The 16,994-nt window shown below is 41.2% G+C and overlaps 1 protein-coding gene across 3 annotated transcripts in view; it reads left to right on the top strand.

Annotated features, from left to right (window-relative positions):
• The window catches only part of RFTN1 (raftlin, lipid raft linker 1), a 96,428-nt gene extending 81,557 nt beyond the window's left edge, over positions 1 to 14,871 (top strand). For all 3 annotated transcript variants that reach the window (XM_054274219.1, XM_054274217.1, XM_054274218.1), the window contains exons 8-10: positions 7,114 to 7,217; positions 8,590 to 8,671; positions 12,448 to 14,871. In XM_054274219.1, coding sequence (XP_054130194.1) covers positions 7,114 to 7,217; positions 8,590 to 8,671; positions 12,448 to 12,885 — 624 coding nt within the window. In that variant the 3' untranslated portion in view covers positions 12,886 to 14,871. The remainder of the gene's footprint in view (positions 1 to 7,113; positions 7,218 to 8,589; positions 8,672 to 12,447) is intronic.
• The last annotated feature ends 2,123 nt before the right edge of the window (positions 14,872 to 16,994 follow it).

Here is a 16,994-nt window from a genome sequence, read left to right as displayed (position 1 = left end):
TGATGCACTCAGTGTGTGTGTAAAATGTCAGTTTGTAGAGGATGTAAAGCTCGCAGCTGTCACAGTATGTGGTCCCGCCAAGCAGCAGACAGGATGTAATAGCTCCGAGTAATTTAACTCTTTCTTCTCAAAAATAGAGCTGTGGTGTCCTCTGCAAATGACCACAGGACTTGTTATGACAAAATACTGCACTCATCCTTATCACTTTAACTCTAAAAATGTCAGGACGTATTATTTCCACTGCAGTCTCTGAGATCTGGCCCTAAAACTTGTTTGATGGTTTTAATTCTGCTTGTGTAGGCAAATGTGGGTAGACAGTTCTGATTAATCAGAGCCTGCATGATTTCCATCTCCCCATCTCTAAATCTGTCACCTTCCCTTCCCCATTACCCAAGACAAAATAGCTAATATGTCTTTAAAATAGAATGCTAAAACATTTATTTTAGATTGCTGCATTGTTCTGCCTCTGAAGCTGTGTTCATTTTGAAAATATTGTCCTTAATTTACACCCATTTTCTCATTGAAAATCTTGAGCTGCTGATTCATCATTTTGTGTTTGCTGCTACGCCATACCTTTGGTGTACTGACATGAATTAAAATCTCAAATACATTGTGGTGTTGCCATATGCTGTGGTGTTGCCATTTCCCTGGCAGACTTGAATGGGGTCAGTCTCCACCATAGACATGGTAAACCTTTTAAAGTGCGACATAACAAAAGATTTAAAAAAATTATCTCTGCTGAGCCTAGGTTGCAAGTTGCTTTAATGTAAGCCTTGAAACAAATTCTCTGGAAATAAGGATTTGATTTGTCTGTAAATCTGATTTAGGTCATGTGTCAGTTAAGCCATGTTCTGCTGTCTCTGGCCACGAGAGAAATGCATGACCAGGTCAGCCAAGGACCTGATGGCAACGGGCATGAAAAGCCCAGGGGAGTCATGTGTGTGACCCTCTTTAGCACTCAAAGGACAGATGTGCTGCCTGGGCAGAAGATTTCAGCAGTGTCTGTTGCTGAATTCTTGTTGCTTTTTAAGAAGAGCTGAACAAAAACCTTTAGGAGCCTTTTATCTTCCAATAATTTGTTTTTATTAATTCTTGTTTCTTTCCTTCATATAACGTATGAAAGGCACATATATACATACATATTTTTCTGCTGAACTCAGTAGACATAGGTTTAAAATTGATTAAAGTCCACATGATTAAGATCCATAGGGTAATATTTTCATTGGTTTTGATGATTAATGTAGTAACAGAATTTAACAATATAAACTTGGAATGTCCCTGATAATTTCTTGTGGCTCTGGTAGCATTGAACATCTAACAAGGTGAATGCTTCTTCCATGTGAGTAAGGGCACTTGAAGTAAAGAAACTGAAAATTCAGCACAGTATGGATTAAAAAATCCTTCCCAGCTGTCATGGTTTTCTAAGAATTAGTTCTCTGCTCACCCATAAACCTTCAAGAGAAAAGCGAGCATCCCAGATCTAAACTTCCCACTTAAGAACAAGCTGAGAAAAAGTATTTCAGTCCTCTTTTATACTTGCTATAAAACCATGCAGGGCACATGTTCCTTTTGCTCAGCAGCTGTCTCCAGCCAGGCAGCAGTGCCCTGGTGGTGCCTCTGTGTGAGCACGTTGAGGGGTGTGGCAGTGGGTGCAGGACCCCAGGGGCCACACACGGAGCCGCCCGTGGGCGAGGGGCAGCGCGGCGCCCGCCTTCCTGCTGTGGCAGCCCCTGGCAGTGGAGGGTCCAGGCTTCAGCTGCAGTGCTTGCATGGAAATAGATCGTTACTTGCATAACTGGGGAGTGCTGCACAAAGCCTTCTGGTAAAAGCCACATGTTGTTTGGGAATAAATTATAACCGAAGGGGATTGTGTTGGGGAGGCTGCCTGGGGATGATTAAGCTGCGTGTGTAGGGCACGCTGGAGTGTGTAAGTTCTCAGGTGGTGGTTTTCTGTGTTGTATTTTCCCCCCAGAGAATTGATGGGCAAGCAGTAAAATCAATGTTCACCTTAGGGTACGCTTCAAGTGTTGCAGGAATTGTGAAAATAAAAATGCCAGAATTATTGAAGGAACTGTACTGATGGAATTGCTAGATCACATTTATTTCTTGTATTTCCGGGACAGTTACATGGAGTTTCATCATTTGTACATCGTCTGTGAGGTGGTGAGTTCAGTACATCTCATAGGATGTTTCCTGTATGGAGAACCCTCTGTGTCAACACATTCATGTTGTCCAGTTTTTGCTACTTCTATAAATGCAAAATTGTGCTGCTTTGCAAATGTACTTCTGTGTTACAGGTGTAGGCAGTATCAGGAGTACTCTGATATTTCTGTTAGTATATATACAAGCTAGAAAATAGGATTGACATCCACTGAGAGAAGCAGGCATTGTGGGCACAGAAAGGTTTTTTGATTGTTGTTTTAATGTTACCCTAGATGTGGAGCCAGCTGTGAATGGTACTCAGCAGCCTGTGTGTGTACTGAAACTGTGATTGGATTATCTGAATTGCAGAAACACTCTCTTAACACAATGCTGCCTCATATAGTCTTACAGCCTTACTATATTCTCCAAAATATTCCACATTGCAGGAATTGACATATATATTGCTAATAGTAAATAACTCTAAATTACATATGCCCAGAATATTGAGGGAAAAGCCTGCCTGTGGATTTATTTATTACTCCTTTTTTTTCTATTACCTTTCCATTGAGGTCCCCATTTGGCAGCTGCTCTTTGTTGGTCAGTGACCCACCTGCTTCCCAAAGCTCCTGGTGGTTTCCAAGGATGCAGGAGCCATCCCACAGCCCCCTGCTCCACAGCTAATGGATTTGTAGCAAGTGTCTGCCAGCAACATGCTGTGGTGTGTTACACATGGAGATTCAGGAGCAGCTCAATACTAGAGGAACAAAGTCCAACTTTTTATTGCTGAAGCATTTGTGAAACTTCCCTTTTGCTTCCAATAAATGTTTTTAATGGTTCAATACTATTACACTGTCAGCAGAAATTATCTCTTGGAAGAAGTCTGAAAAGGAAAAAGGCAAATAATTCACAAATTTAGAGCTTGAATTTAGTCCCCATGTCAGCTGTGTTACTGCAAACATAAAACGTTTGCAGCACACTTTCACTGGGTCATTCTTGCACAGTCCAGGTATTCAATTTCTCTTACTGCATTTTCTTTCTTTTCCACTAAGGTGCAAGTCCTGCTTTTGCCACTTCCCTTTCCTCCCTTCAGTGCCCAGGGACAGAAAAGCTTTGGCTTTGGCAGAGCTGGGGACTGGTAGCCAGCCTTGGCTGGGGGTGTGTGGTGCTGCCCTCATGGCATCCCTCTGGTTTTTGTAAGGAGCTGGGTTTGAATGCAGTGCCCATTTTCTGCAACAAACAGTAGGTTACACTTTCAATGCAACTTGTTTTTTTTTACTTCCCATCCTCTTTGCCATCTGTCAGTAAATTTTGGTACGCAGTCTGTTAGGATTTGCTGATAAAGGTTTTATTAAGATTTATTTAATGGGATTTTCAATCTACCACTCTTTAATCCATGCTGGAAAAAAATGTTAAATAGTGACAATCCATAGCTGCCTTGTAACTAAATCACGTTCACTTAGCCCAGGAATAGCCCAGGAAAGAATGATTTCTGAAGAACTTCTGTCTCACAAGAGCTTAGTAGTTGTCTTGTTTATTATCTTGCTGTGGTTAAAATTGCCACAGTAGGGGGGGAAAAGAAAAGAAAAATTGTTAATGCAGTTGTTTGTGTGGCTTGCCCTAGATATTATTCTTATCATTTTTTCATCTTTTTTTTTTCCCCTCCTAATGAGCAGAAGCAACTGTGAAAGGAAAAAATGCTGGAAACAAACAATACAACTACAAATAAAAAGAATTCTTTTCATGTGATGCAAGTCAAGGGAAAATCCTAGCTCAATATGCTCTGGCTTCTTGACACTCAAGGTGTGATCAGAGATTACTTATCATCCACAGGAGAGTGGGAAGCAAGTTAATTAAAATTTTCCACCCTTTCAGTGAACGAAATGTCTCCCAGTTTGAGATGCATTGTTTGAACACTTCTTTTTCAGGAGAGCTCTGGCACGGTTTTTTCTACTTCTACTGGTGTTCAAATTCAGTATTTGCTAGTTAGAAAAGAGCATTGCACTTTTATTTGAGGGAATGGTGTGCTTGAAATTTCATTTCTATTGTCTCTAATAATAGTAGATAAAATAATTACTGTATTAAATGTAAAACGAATACAAGATTACTCTTTTCCTCTGCACCCATCCCCCAGTATGTTGTTTGTTTAGAAGCATTTTTGCTTTAGAAAGCATTTAATATTACACCAATTAAAGGTCTGCATAACTGTGACTCTGCTGGCACACAAATTCCAGTTGTGGGATAGAGTTACAGCTGATGATTCAGGAGGGGGAGGGAGAAATAATTTCATGTGGTCTTAAAAAAACCTTCAATTATCTGTATTTGCAAGTGAGGAGTTTGAAGCCCATGTGGATTAACCTGTTTATTTTGGAGTGACTCCTTCCTCTTGTCTGTCATCTTCAAACTCCGCCAATTATTGGGAATAAGGACCTGGAGATGAGGTGTAGTGTCTGACTCCAGTGAAGCATCATGGAGTTGGAGGGAGCTTCTTAAAGGGCCTGAGGAGCTCAGAGGAGGGAACACCTCTGCATCATGTACACACCTCCTGTCTCCAGACAGCCCAGCAGGCACACTGGGGTGTTGGGTACCAGCCCATGGGAAAAATGAGAGGTCATCTTTTGGTAACAACTCTGTAGAACTCTTTAAATAGGTTGGTTTTTCTGTTTTTTTTTTTAATTGCCAGATTTAAAAAAAAAGAAAAAAAAAGTTTTTTAGGCCTAATTGACTTAAATTTATTTTCTGGTAACTTTACCCTTTTGAATGTGCTTACCTGCTTGTTTCCTTTCTGCACCACTGGGTTGGGAAATACACCATCATCTGCTGCAGATGATGCTTAATCCTGACAAGTCAGACAGGTCCAAAGCCAGCCCTGTCTCGCTGCTCAGAGCCTGCAGGGACAGGGGGCTGTGGCAGGAGTGATGGCATGTCCCTAAAACAATTTGGCTTCTACAGCAGCCAAATGAGCTCTGCGTGGTATTGATGTCCTTCCTCATTGCCAAAATCTCCCTCTGATTTCTGACATTTGTTGCACATCCTGATGCAAGAAGAAGGTTCTTCCTGCTAATCACCCACCTGAGGCAATGAATTCAAAATAGAAATCCTCTCTACAACACAAGATGTTCCTCAGGGCACAGACAAGCTCTGCTGTGCCAGTCTTTCCTGATCTGCTTCCCTCCTCTAAATGAGTGAGCTCCTTCTGGTTTTTCCTCTGCAAACACTGTTTGATGGAGGGAATGTTTTAGACAGGTCCTTTTATGTGGCACCTCATGAAGAGCTTGTGATGGTGGATGCTCTGACCTTACTCTTAATCATCGTCTTGCATATTTTCATCTTTATTTTTTGCAGGCATTGTTGACCAATCTCATAAATCTCAGTGTGTTATTAATACATCTTTTTGAGGCATTTCAGCTTAAAGGCATCTAGATATGTTATGATTTTTTTAATACCCTTGGACACTCTATTTTAAACACTGGAAAGAGTTCACAAATATCCCTCTTCCAGAGGGAAATGGGAATCTACCACAATCCCAGTTGCAGGATGAGTCTTGATGGCTCCAGTGGACACTAGTTAAGGGCTGTGTGGTATTGCCCCTCTCCCAGAGTCACAAATTCCGGTTGTACTGGCGATGTTTTAATGTAGCACTACCTCACTAAGCCCCCACAAGCCTCTGTACAAAGTAACATTAGCAGTGTTCTCTTGCAAGCACTTTCTGGGGTAGAGATTTAAAACATTTTCCTTTTAAGCAGGACTGATACAGCTTCTTTAGCTATTTGCACTTGTAGTCATGATCAGGTTTTTAATAGGTATAGTCAGGCAGCCATTCAGTTATAAAGATATAAGTGACCTAAATTACATTTGTTAGAAGAAAGGAACAGCTGAGATTGGAATTCACTAAAATACCTTGAAATAACTACAGAAGGATTTGGATTAGTTCTGATCAAATGACTGTTTCATTACTGTGGAATAAATGGATTTTTTGGAGCTGCAAAACTATTGTGCCTTCCCCAGTGTTGCGAATTGGCAGTTAAAACTCCTTTCCTGCACGTGAAACCAGTGTAAGTGCCTGAGCTTTTTGGCAAATGTAATTGTTATTCCAATCAAATTTAGTTATATTTGTAGAGACTAGTAGTTACCATTTGTCTGCTTTGTGTTTATTAAAATTAAAACCCAGTAAATATGCTGTAGCATCTATTCATTAAATTACTGGCAGTCTTGGCAATTAGACACCTCACTGGAATAATCTTTGTTGAAACCACCCCAGTGGTTCTTTCTGTGTGGATTGCAAGGTCTGCCATTTAGTTGAAAGGGAAAGAGCAAGGCTCTGCTGGGTAAATGTGCAGCAGGAGCCAGACTCCTGCACTGAAAGGCAAAGCTTTTGGTCTCGCCCACAGATTTCCTGATTCAAAATAAGAAGGCAGCAATGCTTATTTGTGAGCGATAAAAGGCACAGAGTCGTACTTAGATTTTTTGTTGCTGTTGTTGGCTATTTTCCTTTTGATCCATCATGGTAAAGTAACACAACTGATTTCAGTGCAGATATTCAGGATTAACTGAAGCTTAGACAAGTGCAGAATCCAAGCAAAGCAATGCTGTCATTTTTTAACTACTTGAACATAATTTTTCTCGGGAGGAGATAATTGATAACATACAATGAATTTATCCTGTTCGGATCTGGAACGATCTAAAGCTAGATGGATGAGTCAGGCAGTGTAAGAACAAGATCACAGATGTTTACCATTTTAAACAAACTCCTTTAACAGTTTGGGATGTATGGGCGGTCGATCATTTGTCTCATGTTATTGAACATTTTCCTTCCTGCCTAGCTGAACATAAAACATGACCCACTTTGGTGCAAAACCCCATTTTCCCTCTGAGAAAACACACACGTGTATTTTTTCTTGGGTTTATTTTTTGGAGTCAAGCTGAATGTGGCACTCCAAGTGCTGATGCCAACTGTTGCTTTTCCTTCCCCAGGGAGTTGAAGTGCAGACAGATTACGTTCCGCTGCTGAATTCCCTTGCCATGTACGGCTGGCAGCTGACGTGTGTGCTTCCCACTCCCATTGTGAAGACAAACAGGTAGGGAGGGGTGGGTGCTGCCTTTTGGCCAGGGAGGGTGCTGTACAAGCACCAGAGTCTGCACAAGCAATTCCCTGTGCAGTCAGTGTGGGTTTCCTTGCAAAGGCTGCTGCAGCTGTTCTCGGGGTTTTCCGCGCCTCACAAGGCACATGTGGCCGGAAGCACATGTCTGGTGGGCAGAACGACTGCAAGGTGGCAATGTGCTTTCTGCATGAATTTTCTGGGTGTTGTTTCTGCAGCTCTCTAAACTCTGTGACTGTAAAATTCCTGCTCTGGATCTTCCAGTAAGGTCCTTTAGAGCAAAGACAAAATGTGTGATAATGCTTGGAGTGAGATGTTGTCTAGCTGAAGAAAAGTAATTTTATTCTTAATAGATGTCTGTCTAATGCTGCTGGTACAGTCTAGCTGAGCAGAACCCCGGGAGATTAGTGTGTCACTGCTCGAGTAGCCTTGTGTGCAGATACAATAATTCTGTGGTCTACTTTGCTATTATTTATATTCTGAGTTTTTAAATATAAATGCAAATCACTTAAAAATAATCTTCATAACTGGTGAAAAACAATCATACCACTTGTTAATCATGAAGATGGTGCTTTCTGAATTTTCACTGGTCAGGAATATATTTACTTGTATATAGACACCAATATAATCAGTTGTGATTTTCTTATCTTAATTAATATGCCCAGCTCTTTACAAGATTTGGATGAAGACTACTCACTCCTACACATATAAACCTAAAAAGTAAAAGGCCATCTGTGTTGAGGGAGAAACTGTATTTAAGTTTTACATAAATATTCATTCATAAGAATGAATAGAAAATCAGTTATGATTTGTAATCTCTGACTCTTAAAAGATAAAAAAAAATATATATATATATATATAAATAAAAATTTCTTTCAGCTTTTTGTATCCCACTAATACCTTGAGTAACAGAGGTCAGTGCAGAAGGGCACCCACCTGGTGGTTGTTCCTCCTGCCACGCTGCAGACCTACAGGGAGCACCCACCCCCATTCCAGATCAGTGCCCTTGGAGGGAGGGAAGGAACCCTTTGGTGTTGCTGGAGCACTGGGGCTCTTGGGTTTCTTCCTTTCTGTTCCAAACAATTTATTCTGTGTTTGCACACTAATGCTAAAACATTCCACAAAACTGTGTCATAGGCTGACAGGCTCTATCAGTCTGAACATTCCCCTCTCCCTGCCCCCCAAAATACCAGGCTGCTCAGAGACACCAGGGACAGGCAATGTGAGGATCATTCTTCATTTTGTTCTTCTTTGACCTGCAGAAATAAGTGACTGAGATGGATTTTTGCTTTGAATGATGCTGGATGTGAATTTAATTCATTCTCAGGAGTGTGCATTTGTTTCTTTTCAGGGAGGGAAATTTATCTACAAAGCAAATTGTATTTCTTCAGAGACCTTCTTTGCCCCAGAAAGCAAAGAAGAAAGAGTCTAAGGTAAATAACCTTGAGTTTCTGGTTTCTTTGGGTTTTGCTGGTGGTATTTTTATATTGAAATTGATTTCCCATAGAAACAAAATGGCCTATTCAATGTTTCTCTGATACAGTAGGAAGACAGAAGGAATGGAGCTGTTCAAATGAAAGAAACAAAAAATGCTCAAATGATGTCAAAGCTCCTAGATTTCATTCTCTGATGAACTCCCAGCAGTGTAAGAAATGCAGATTTTTCTTCATGTAAACCAGCCATAAACCTCCATTTAGACCTAAAATTCTTTCATGTTCAGGGCCTGTAAGGTGGAACCAACACTATTTTCTCTCACCTATTTCTGTATTTTCTGTTTAAACTGCTCTCTTATATCTCTATTTCTCACTGTTTTGGTAGAACCTGGCACAATGTAGGCCTGATGTGGGCAGGTGTTTCTGATGTGTGAATATTAATGGATTCTGCTGTAATTTTACCAAGAAAAGCCTCTAGAATCCAGCTAAATTATCCAAAGGCATGGCTGACAGCTAATGATGTATGGATGTGGATGCATGTATGTATTCCCACTTCCATTTTTAAACACACAGCTGTGGGAACCCCTGCCCAAACCTGTCATGCCATACAGCTGGAGAGAGAAATACAGGGACTGGTAACAGAAAGTGATGGCCTTCCTACAGTGGTCAAACTTGCCTTGCCCTTTCAGTATGCAAGGGATCAGAAAAGCCAGATGAAGTATGGAAAAGACCTCTGGAACCACGTGTCAATGAGGTTGTGACTAATGCAGCCTTGTTTTTGTTCTGGCTCTGTGGGCTTTGGTGAGTGCTGCCAGCTCAATGTCACCTGCAGGAGTGGGTGCTTGAGGCCATGCAGAGCTGAGCTGCAGCAGGAGATGGGAAATGCTGAGCAGAGCTGAGCACCAGAAGCATTTTACCCAACAGTTTGAATAATTGCAGGTAGTTGTCATCTATGAAGCCCTTACTGTTTTGGAGCCTGGTTCTGTGAAAGTTGTCTTTGTGATACAGTGCAGACCAGGGGAGTGCTTGAACTAACTGAAGCAGGAGAGAACTGCTAGGAGTGTGACTGATTTAGGATTTACCCTCTCTCTTTAGCAAAGCTGGAGCCCAGAATACTGTGTGAACTTGTTCCAAATCCCACTTTCCTTGTTTTCTCTCTTTGTTTTCAGGTGATTAAAGGGATCTTGAGATGAGTGTTAGAGTGCCTGTATTTGGTCATTCTTTTCCTACCACTTGTTGTTTTAGTGGAAGGGATGAGAACCCATATGTGGTTGTTCATCCTCAAATAGAGAAAGAAGTATGATGCTGATTTCTTGTATTATAATAACACACACATACCATCCAGATGACTTGAAACTTTGTTTAAGTTTTTTTCATTCCGGGTTATAAAAACTTATTTAACAATGTCTGGTTGACAAAACAAAGGACTCACTTGTTGGCAGTGTTAAATATACAGGCATATTTGAGGGCAAGAATCACAACAGCACATTTTCATACCAAAGGTCAGGGAAGGATGACATACCTTGATTATAGTTCTGTAAAGGGATGTAGGACTGGTTCAACGTCCCCAAGTGGTTGTTGTGTCACATCAAAGATGCCAACCCAAGCATTTATTAAAAGTTGTTGAATATTCACATGCAACATCCAAGGCTCTCAGGGATTTTTTAAACTTAAGCTATGGTATGTCTAAAATGTTTATAGATAGCCCTCAGAAGAGGGGAAATAGTATGATAACATTAAAAGGATATTGCATTGATGGAAAATGTTCTGTCCTGTCTTTGCACATCAATGAACTGCTGTTCAAGGTAGTCAGACAAACAGAAAAGAAAATAGGCAAGGAGTAGTACAACTTCTCTCTTCAGTGGTAAGTACTCCTATTACTGTAATATTCAATCAGGAATTAAGTAAGTGTGTTCATTCACTTCATACAAAACTGATGATTATTTCAGCAGAAACTGGCTGAATGCATTTTTGTGAAATAACGGTGTAAGTACCATTGAGTAACGGTGAGTACATGTACACACACTCCCAAAGCCTCCTACAGCTGGATCTTTATCACATTTAGGGCCCTGATCTTACCTTCTGCCAGTGAGAGCTTTGAGTTAAGTGGAGTAGTGGGTGCCCAGCCACTTCTGCAAATCAAAGAGGAAAAAACTCAGGTGTCTGAATTTTAAACAGCTGAGCTCTAGAACTGAGATGTTATCGTTCCTCTTTCTCTAAACTGCAGTGCCATTGCAGTGAAAGATAACTTCCTCTAAGTAAAACCAAGAAGAGTTTTGTGAAGTCCAGTTTCTTTCTTTTTTTCCCCCTTCTCCTTTTGCATTAAGTTCTGGCTACCAGGAGGAAAGAACATTGTTCCAGCTTTGTAATCTAATAATAAGTTTTGAATGGCTTTTTGATTAAGGAATAAATAGCTAGATCAAAAATTTATGAATACAAAATCAGCACAGACCCAGTTTCACTGGAGAAAATGGCTTTTTTTGAACATGGCTGGGTTTGCTGAATGTCCTGATGGGATTATTTATACCATCCAAATATTGCCTCCTAACCCGTTCCTGAGCTTCCATCAGCAACTGACACTGCTGAAAAAATGGCTGTGCACATTCAGAGGTACTAAACAAGCTTGTGTAGGATGGCTTAGCTGTGGTTTAGAACCATGGAGCAAGTCCAGAAGAGGCCTAGAAGTTGGTAATGGGACTGGAGCACCTCTCCTCTGAAGACAAGCTGAGAAAGTTGGGGCCGTTTAGCTTGGAGAAGAGAAGGTTGCATGGAGACTTCACAGCAGCCTTCCAGTATCTGAAGGGGCCTGCAGGGAAGTTGCAAAGGGACTCTTTGCCAGGAAGTGTAGTGATAGGACAAGGGGTAATGGCTTCAAACTGAAAGAGGGCAGGTTTAGATTAGATGGTAGAAGGAAATCCTTTACTGTGAGGGTGGAGAGACACTGGCACAGGTTGCCCAGAGAAGTTGTGGGTGCCCCACCCCCTGACAGTGTTGAAGGTCAGTTGGATGGAACTTGGAGCAACATGGACTTTTAGGAGGAGTCTCTGCCCGTGGCAGGGTAGTTGGAACTAGATTACCTGTAAGGTCCTTCCAGTCCAAATCATTCTATGATTCCATGACTCTGAGGTCTGGCTTTCCTTGGGGAAAGCTTGATTTATTTTTTGACAAATGAGGCAGATATAATAGTGACATATTTGTCAGCCTTCATACCTGTCAAGTTAGTATTTCAAGGCACTGCTAGTTCCCTTTTTGTTTTTTAATAGTAGTTAAAGCAACTGAAATGGTGGCTGTGGCAAGTCCTGTGGAAGTGCTGCAAGTAGCAGCCTCACGCTTTCTCATCAAACAGCATTCCTACAGACTGTTCAGAATGTTTTACTGTTTGGGTATGGTCGTGGGTGTGGTGTTAGTTCTGCTGTTAACCTGGTGAAAAACACTGGAATAATGCCATGGGATTGCTTCTTCTGTCTGCACTTAGGCAGCTTTGCATATCTTTCCCTTCCACACAGTGTAGAGAAGAACCCACCAGGCACAAAAGCAGAAGCAGAAAGCATCGAGCTCTCCTTCCTCTCTGTAACAGAGATATCTGTGTGGGCAGCAGTCATCTTAGGCCATCTGATTTGGTCAGGCTACTTCTTTTTATCTTGGGTCTTTCTGGTCAAATTCAAATTTAGTTTTTGAATTAAAACTAACTCATCAAAACATGTCTACTCAGGAAAGTAAACGTCCACGTGAGACTGCCTCTAATGGTCTTTAACATTTGGATCCCTTCTTTGTAGTTTCACTGGAGGTTCTCCAAAGAAGACATGCACAACAGAAAAATGAAGAATTCCACAAAGGCTAAATTAAGCACTAGGGAGAAGCAAAGGGCACAGGAGAAGCAGGAATTTGAAGTCACAGAGAACACGAGAAACTTAGAAGCACAAATCTCAAGAGCGGCCAAGCCTGATCCGGAGCAGCAGCCAGATGATGTCATAGACTTGGGAGAGGAGGCAGCCGGGACCAACGACAGCGGTGCCCCCCAGGACAGGGGGTCAGCAGAGACGTGTCCTGCCAGCTGTGACACTGGTGACAGTGCTGGGCAGGCCTGCCCCAGCCCCAGCGTGCCCGGCTGCCCCGCGGGGGAGGCCGCGGAGGGCGGGGGCTGCGCACCAGAACCGGACGGCTGCGGCGGCGCTGACGGGGCAGCGCCGGACGTGGACTGCTCCTGTGAATAAGACCGACTCTCAGGAACCCTGTGAGTCTTTTGTCTTTTGCCAAGACAAAAGAACAGATTTTGATAATCCCCACCACTAACTCCGTTGCTCAACTCAGCATTTCTTTTGCATTTCTTTGACTTACTTTGCTCCTTAGCACTCTGGTATCTTAATGTTTTAAGAATCTACAGGGCCCAGATTTTTCAACCCAGAGAAACGGCAAGTTTCCTTTCACTGTACATAGTGGGAAAGGCTCTCCTGGAGCTACACTTTAAATTAAAAAGTAGGGAGGGACAGAAATCATACCTTTTTCCATGATCAATCTTAGCAAGCTAGCTTTGAGCCTGGGTCAGGGCAAGTGTTCAGTTTGGTCAGATTTTACTGTGTAGTACTTTCTTGTTCATGTAGCTTTTCTGGAGAAGTTATTGTGCCAGATGTTATTTTGTCACTAGGCTTGTAGTGTCATAAAAATGATATTTGGACTTCGAGAGGTTGAAACTGAGGTTGGAAAGCTTAGATAAGATAGCTGTTATCTATATCTTTCTCCAGGAGCACACTGACTGATGATACTCTCTTCTGAATTTTATTAACCCTTACAGATCTTTAAGCAATAAGCAAATTGTGTACCTGTTCAGGCACAGTGGGTAAGCAAACCCCATGGTGAATCTGTGAGGTGGATGATTGCAGTACAAAATGCAATTTCCTATTCGGTCTTTGCCAATCAATAGTTCATCAGTAGCTGTGGGGGCTTCAGAAGACAGAAAAGCAGGAAACAAAAAGGCAGGTAAAAAGTACTTCTGTCAGTGGTTATCCCCACTAAAATGGGAATTAGATGTTACCTCCTGACCTTCTCCAGGTGGTTTAGCACCACTTCCTCATTGTTATGAAATACCTTGTGGTAAAGAACTGAAATTTTACACAGTGGTCTTTGGCCAACAAATGTCAGTAAATGACCTTCCAAAATGAAAAGACCTTAACAGTCTGTTTTCTTGGTACAAGTAATCATATTCTGGGACTGATACCTAAGGGAATTCTGTAAAATTACCAACATTTTCATGTTTGAAGCTACATAAAAATATTTACAAGTGAATGTACATGTAATATAATTTCTGTGCCAATGTTCTCCAAGTACTTCGGTATTTTTACAAATGTAGGAAGGAGTGGTTTCTCTCTTCTTAACCACCTTCATCCTTATTTAGAAGTGGTCAAGTAATCTGGTAACAAGATGAGAAAAACATTGTAAATTCCACTGCTTTTCTTGTTTTAAAGCAAGAGGTAGAGCTCTGTGATTTGCTGTTTTTTTCCCTTGACTGATTTATGCTTGATAATTTTCCTTAGTCTTCAAATCAAAATGCTGTAAAAAGGACTATGTTCTGTATCAGACGTGTACCTAGAGTGGTTCAAAAGCATCTTTCATGCCTAAAAATTACTCAGTTGGCAGAACATTGCAGAGAAGGGAAAAATTACATCACTTAAATATTCATTTAATTGGGATGAAAGCACTCAAGTTTAAACCATTTGATTTCACCCACACAAAGCACAGTGGTATAGTTTTGTCATTGATTAAAGAGTGGTTTATTTTGAATCAGTGGTTTAACCATAGGACTGTAAGTAACTTCAGTTTCTGATACTATTTTTCAGTTGCTTCATTTGGTATTTTAAGATTATACTGGGGTTCCAATATCCTCAAAAATAGGTTGCTGCAGTTGTTCTGCTTAAATACAAGGTCTCTGCTCTGTACAATTTTAAGTTCCTTTTGGCAGATTTTTTTAGCATAAGATCCTTTTACTGATGGTTTCTATCCCAAGGACCAGCTTTGTATTAATCTTGTTTAAAAACTCACAATATTTAATGAACGTTTTGCTAGTAGAAAGTGTTGTAGTAGAAAGACCTCTCCAAATACTTTTTAATAGAAAACGTTTTTTGGATTGCAGTTTGACCTTGTTTAACTGAATCCCAACTGCTTACAAAACTAAAGAGAAATAAAGGTCATGAGGAGATTCCTTATTTGTGGTGTTTGCACAAATGCCAGTTATTCATCCTCAAAAGGAGGAACTTAGTTCTCATGGTGATGAGGGGAAGCTCCTTACTACTGAATTAGCAGTAATTCCTGGAGCTGCAGAACTGGCTACTTGGTTTTCCTTTCCCAACACAGCATGGAAGGGCCTGTGGGGAAGTTGCACTTGTTTAAGTGAAGGCTTGATTTAAAACTGTTCCTGTAAAAGCTGGGTTACGCTTGGGAGGAGTTGAAGAGAACTTGCATGTTTTTTCAGTTTCAAAAGGGCAGCTGCTTTGGGGTTTAAAATCTCATAATCAGTTCCAAGTTGTGAAGTTGAACTACTCTAAGCTGGTTCAGCTGTCTGAAGTTGTGTGCATGCCCCTGTCCCAAGGAGAGTGAGAGAGCCTAAATCATCTCTCAGACAGATGATCCAGATGTGATGAGGGCTGGGGAAGGCAGGTCTGTGGTGCAGCAGCAAGGCTCCACAGCTGTTACCTGCTTTTTATCTCAGCTGCCTTTGCCATTTTGGGCCTGAAAAAGCAGGACCACCAGAGTGGCCAGGGAAGTGAAAGACAGTGGTCAGCAAGTGGTCATCTGAACAAGCCACCAGCTGCTAGGCTGGAGAAGTTCAAAGGAGAAAATCCAGCTCAGGCATTGGAATGGGCTGCCCAGGGCGGTGGTGGTGAGGCAAATGGTGGAGGTGGAGTCACTGTCCCTGGAGGCATCACATCTCTGGATGAGCCAAATGAGGAATGTCAAAGAGTGGATGAATTAAATGAAAGATGGAAAAGAATTTTTAAATTGCAACAAACAGTGGGGAGCAGGGGCAGAGGAGTACAACTATGATGGGCAGGGTGTCCAAACTCTTGAAGCATCATAATGAAAATAGGTATGTTAGGAGGGGTGAAGTGCACAAACCATGGGACTGGTATTTCAGCTTGCATTATGTCTTTGATTATTGGATCTGTGCACTTGAAAACAGTATATATGAAATAGCCCAAAGTAGCTTTAATATATGTATGGAAATGCAGCTAAGTATAAAACAATATACTCATTTCTCCCTAATCTGACTCCTCTGTCAGCCTCGATTTCTGAGGTGAGCAGAGGAAGGAAGAGGCTCTGCATTTGGATACCCTACTTTCTCTTTGTAGTTGCTGTGATTCTACATTTGCCTCAGGGAGCCAATTATAGGGCAGAAATGAAGCATGATCAGCCTTTCATGCAGGAATTTCATCCTCCCAGAACTGAAGAGTGTAAGAAGAGCAGATACTAATTTCTTGCTGATAAATGTTTCTCAAAAGTATGAGAAATGCCACTGAACAACACACCTATGAATTGTAGTTGCAGACACAATTCTTATGTCTCTCAGGCTGTTAGTGAAGATGGGCCCTTGGCTTTAAAAGGTGATCCCTGCCAAAGCCTCCATCCTCAGGAAGGTGCCTGTGGTGCTGGATGTGGCAGCTGACTCTAATCAGTACCTTACCTATACACTGAAGAGGGAAAAAGGCTTTTCCATTTTAAGTGCTTTCTGTTACTCACTTACAAAAGCACCCTACTAACTAAAATGATCCAATGATAACTGAATAACCACTCTTTTTCCAGCTAATTGATGCAAGTACTAGAGGAATATTTGATATTCATTGTACCAGATGAGCACATGGCAAACTGGTATAATACATGTCACAGGAAGAAGAGAAAGTCTGATAAGGCTGCAACATCAGGTAACTCACAAACCATCTTCTTAAGTTTAAATATAAATGTATACATTTATATTGGAGAGATGGACACATCTCTCACTCCTCATCCTTTATTGCAAAAAAAAAAAATTTTCAGTCTATTTTTTCTCCATCAGCTCTTTAGCTGATGGGACAAGTGTAAGAGGAATAAACATTTTCTATAATGACAAGATTCACCAAAATGATGAGAATATTTCTCCAACTCGGTAGCAGCTGAACAGCAGGGGCTGCTCTCTGTTCCCACCAGTGCAGGCCAGTATCACATTTACTGAATTATTTGTAGACCATGTGTTTATATGGGTTAATGTTTCTGGGATGTTATTTATATCTTCAATTACAGCAGAGTCAGATCCAATAACAGATTTTAAGGTGAAACTGACATCTCCCTAAAAGAC

This window comes from Melozone crissalis, unplaced genomic scaffold (genome assembly GCF_028551555.1).
Source record: "Melozone crissalis strain CALT ecotype California unplaced genomic scaffold, PUWL_Pcris_2 ptg000016l_1, whole genome shotgun sequence".
NCBI classification, from domain to species: domain Eukaryota; kingdom Metazoa; phylum Chordata; class Aves; order Passeriformes; family Passerellidae; genus Melozone; species Melozone crissalis.
The sequence above is the reverse complement of the archived record's forward strand: the minus strand, read 5'-3'. Positions and strand labels throughout refer to the sequence as shown.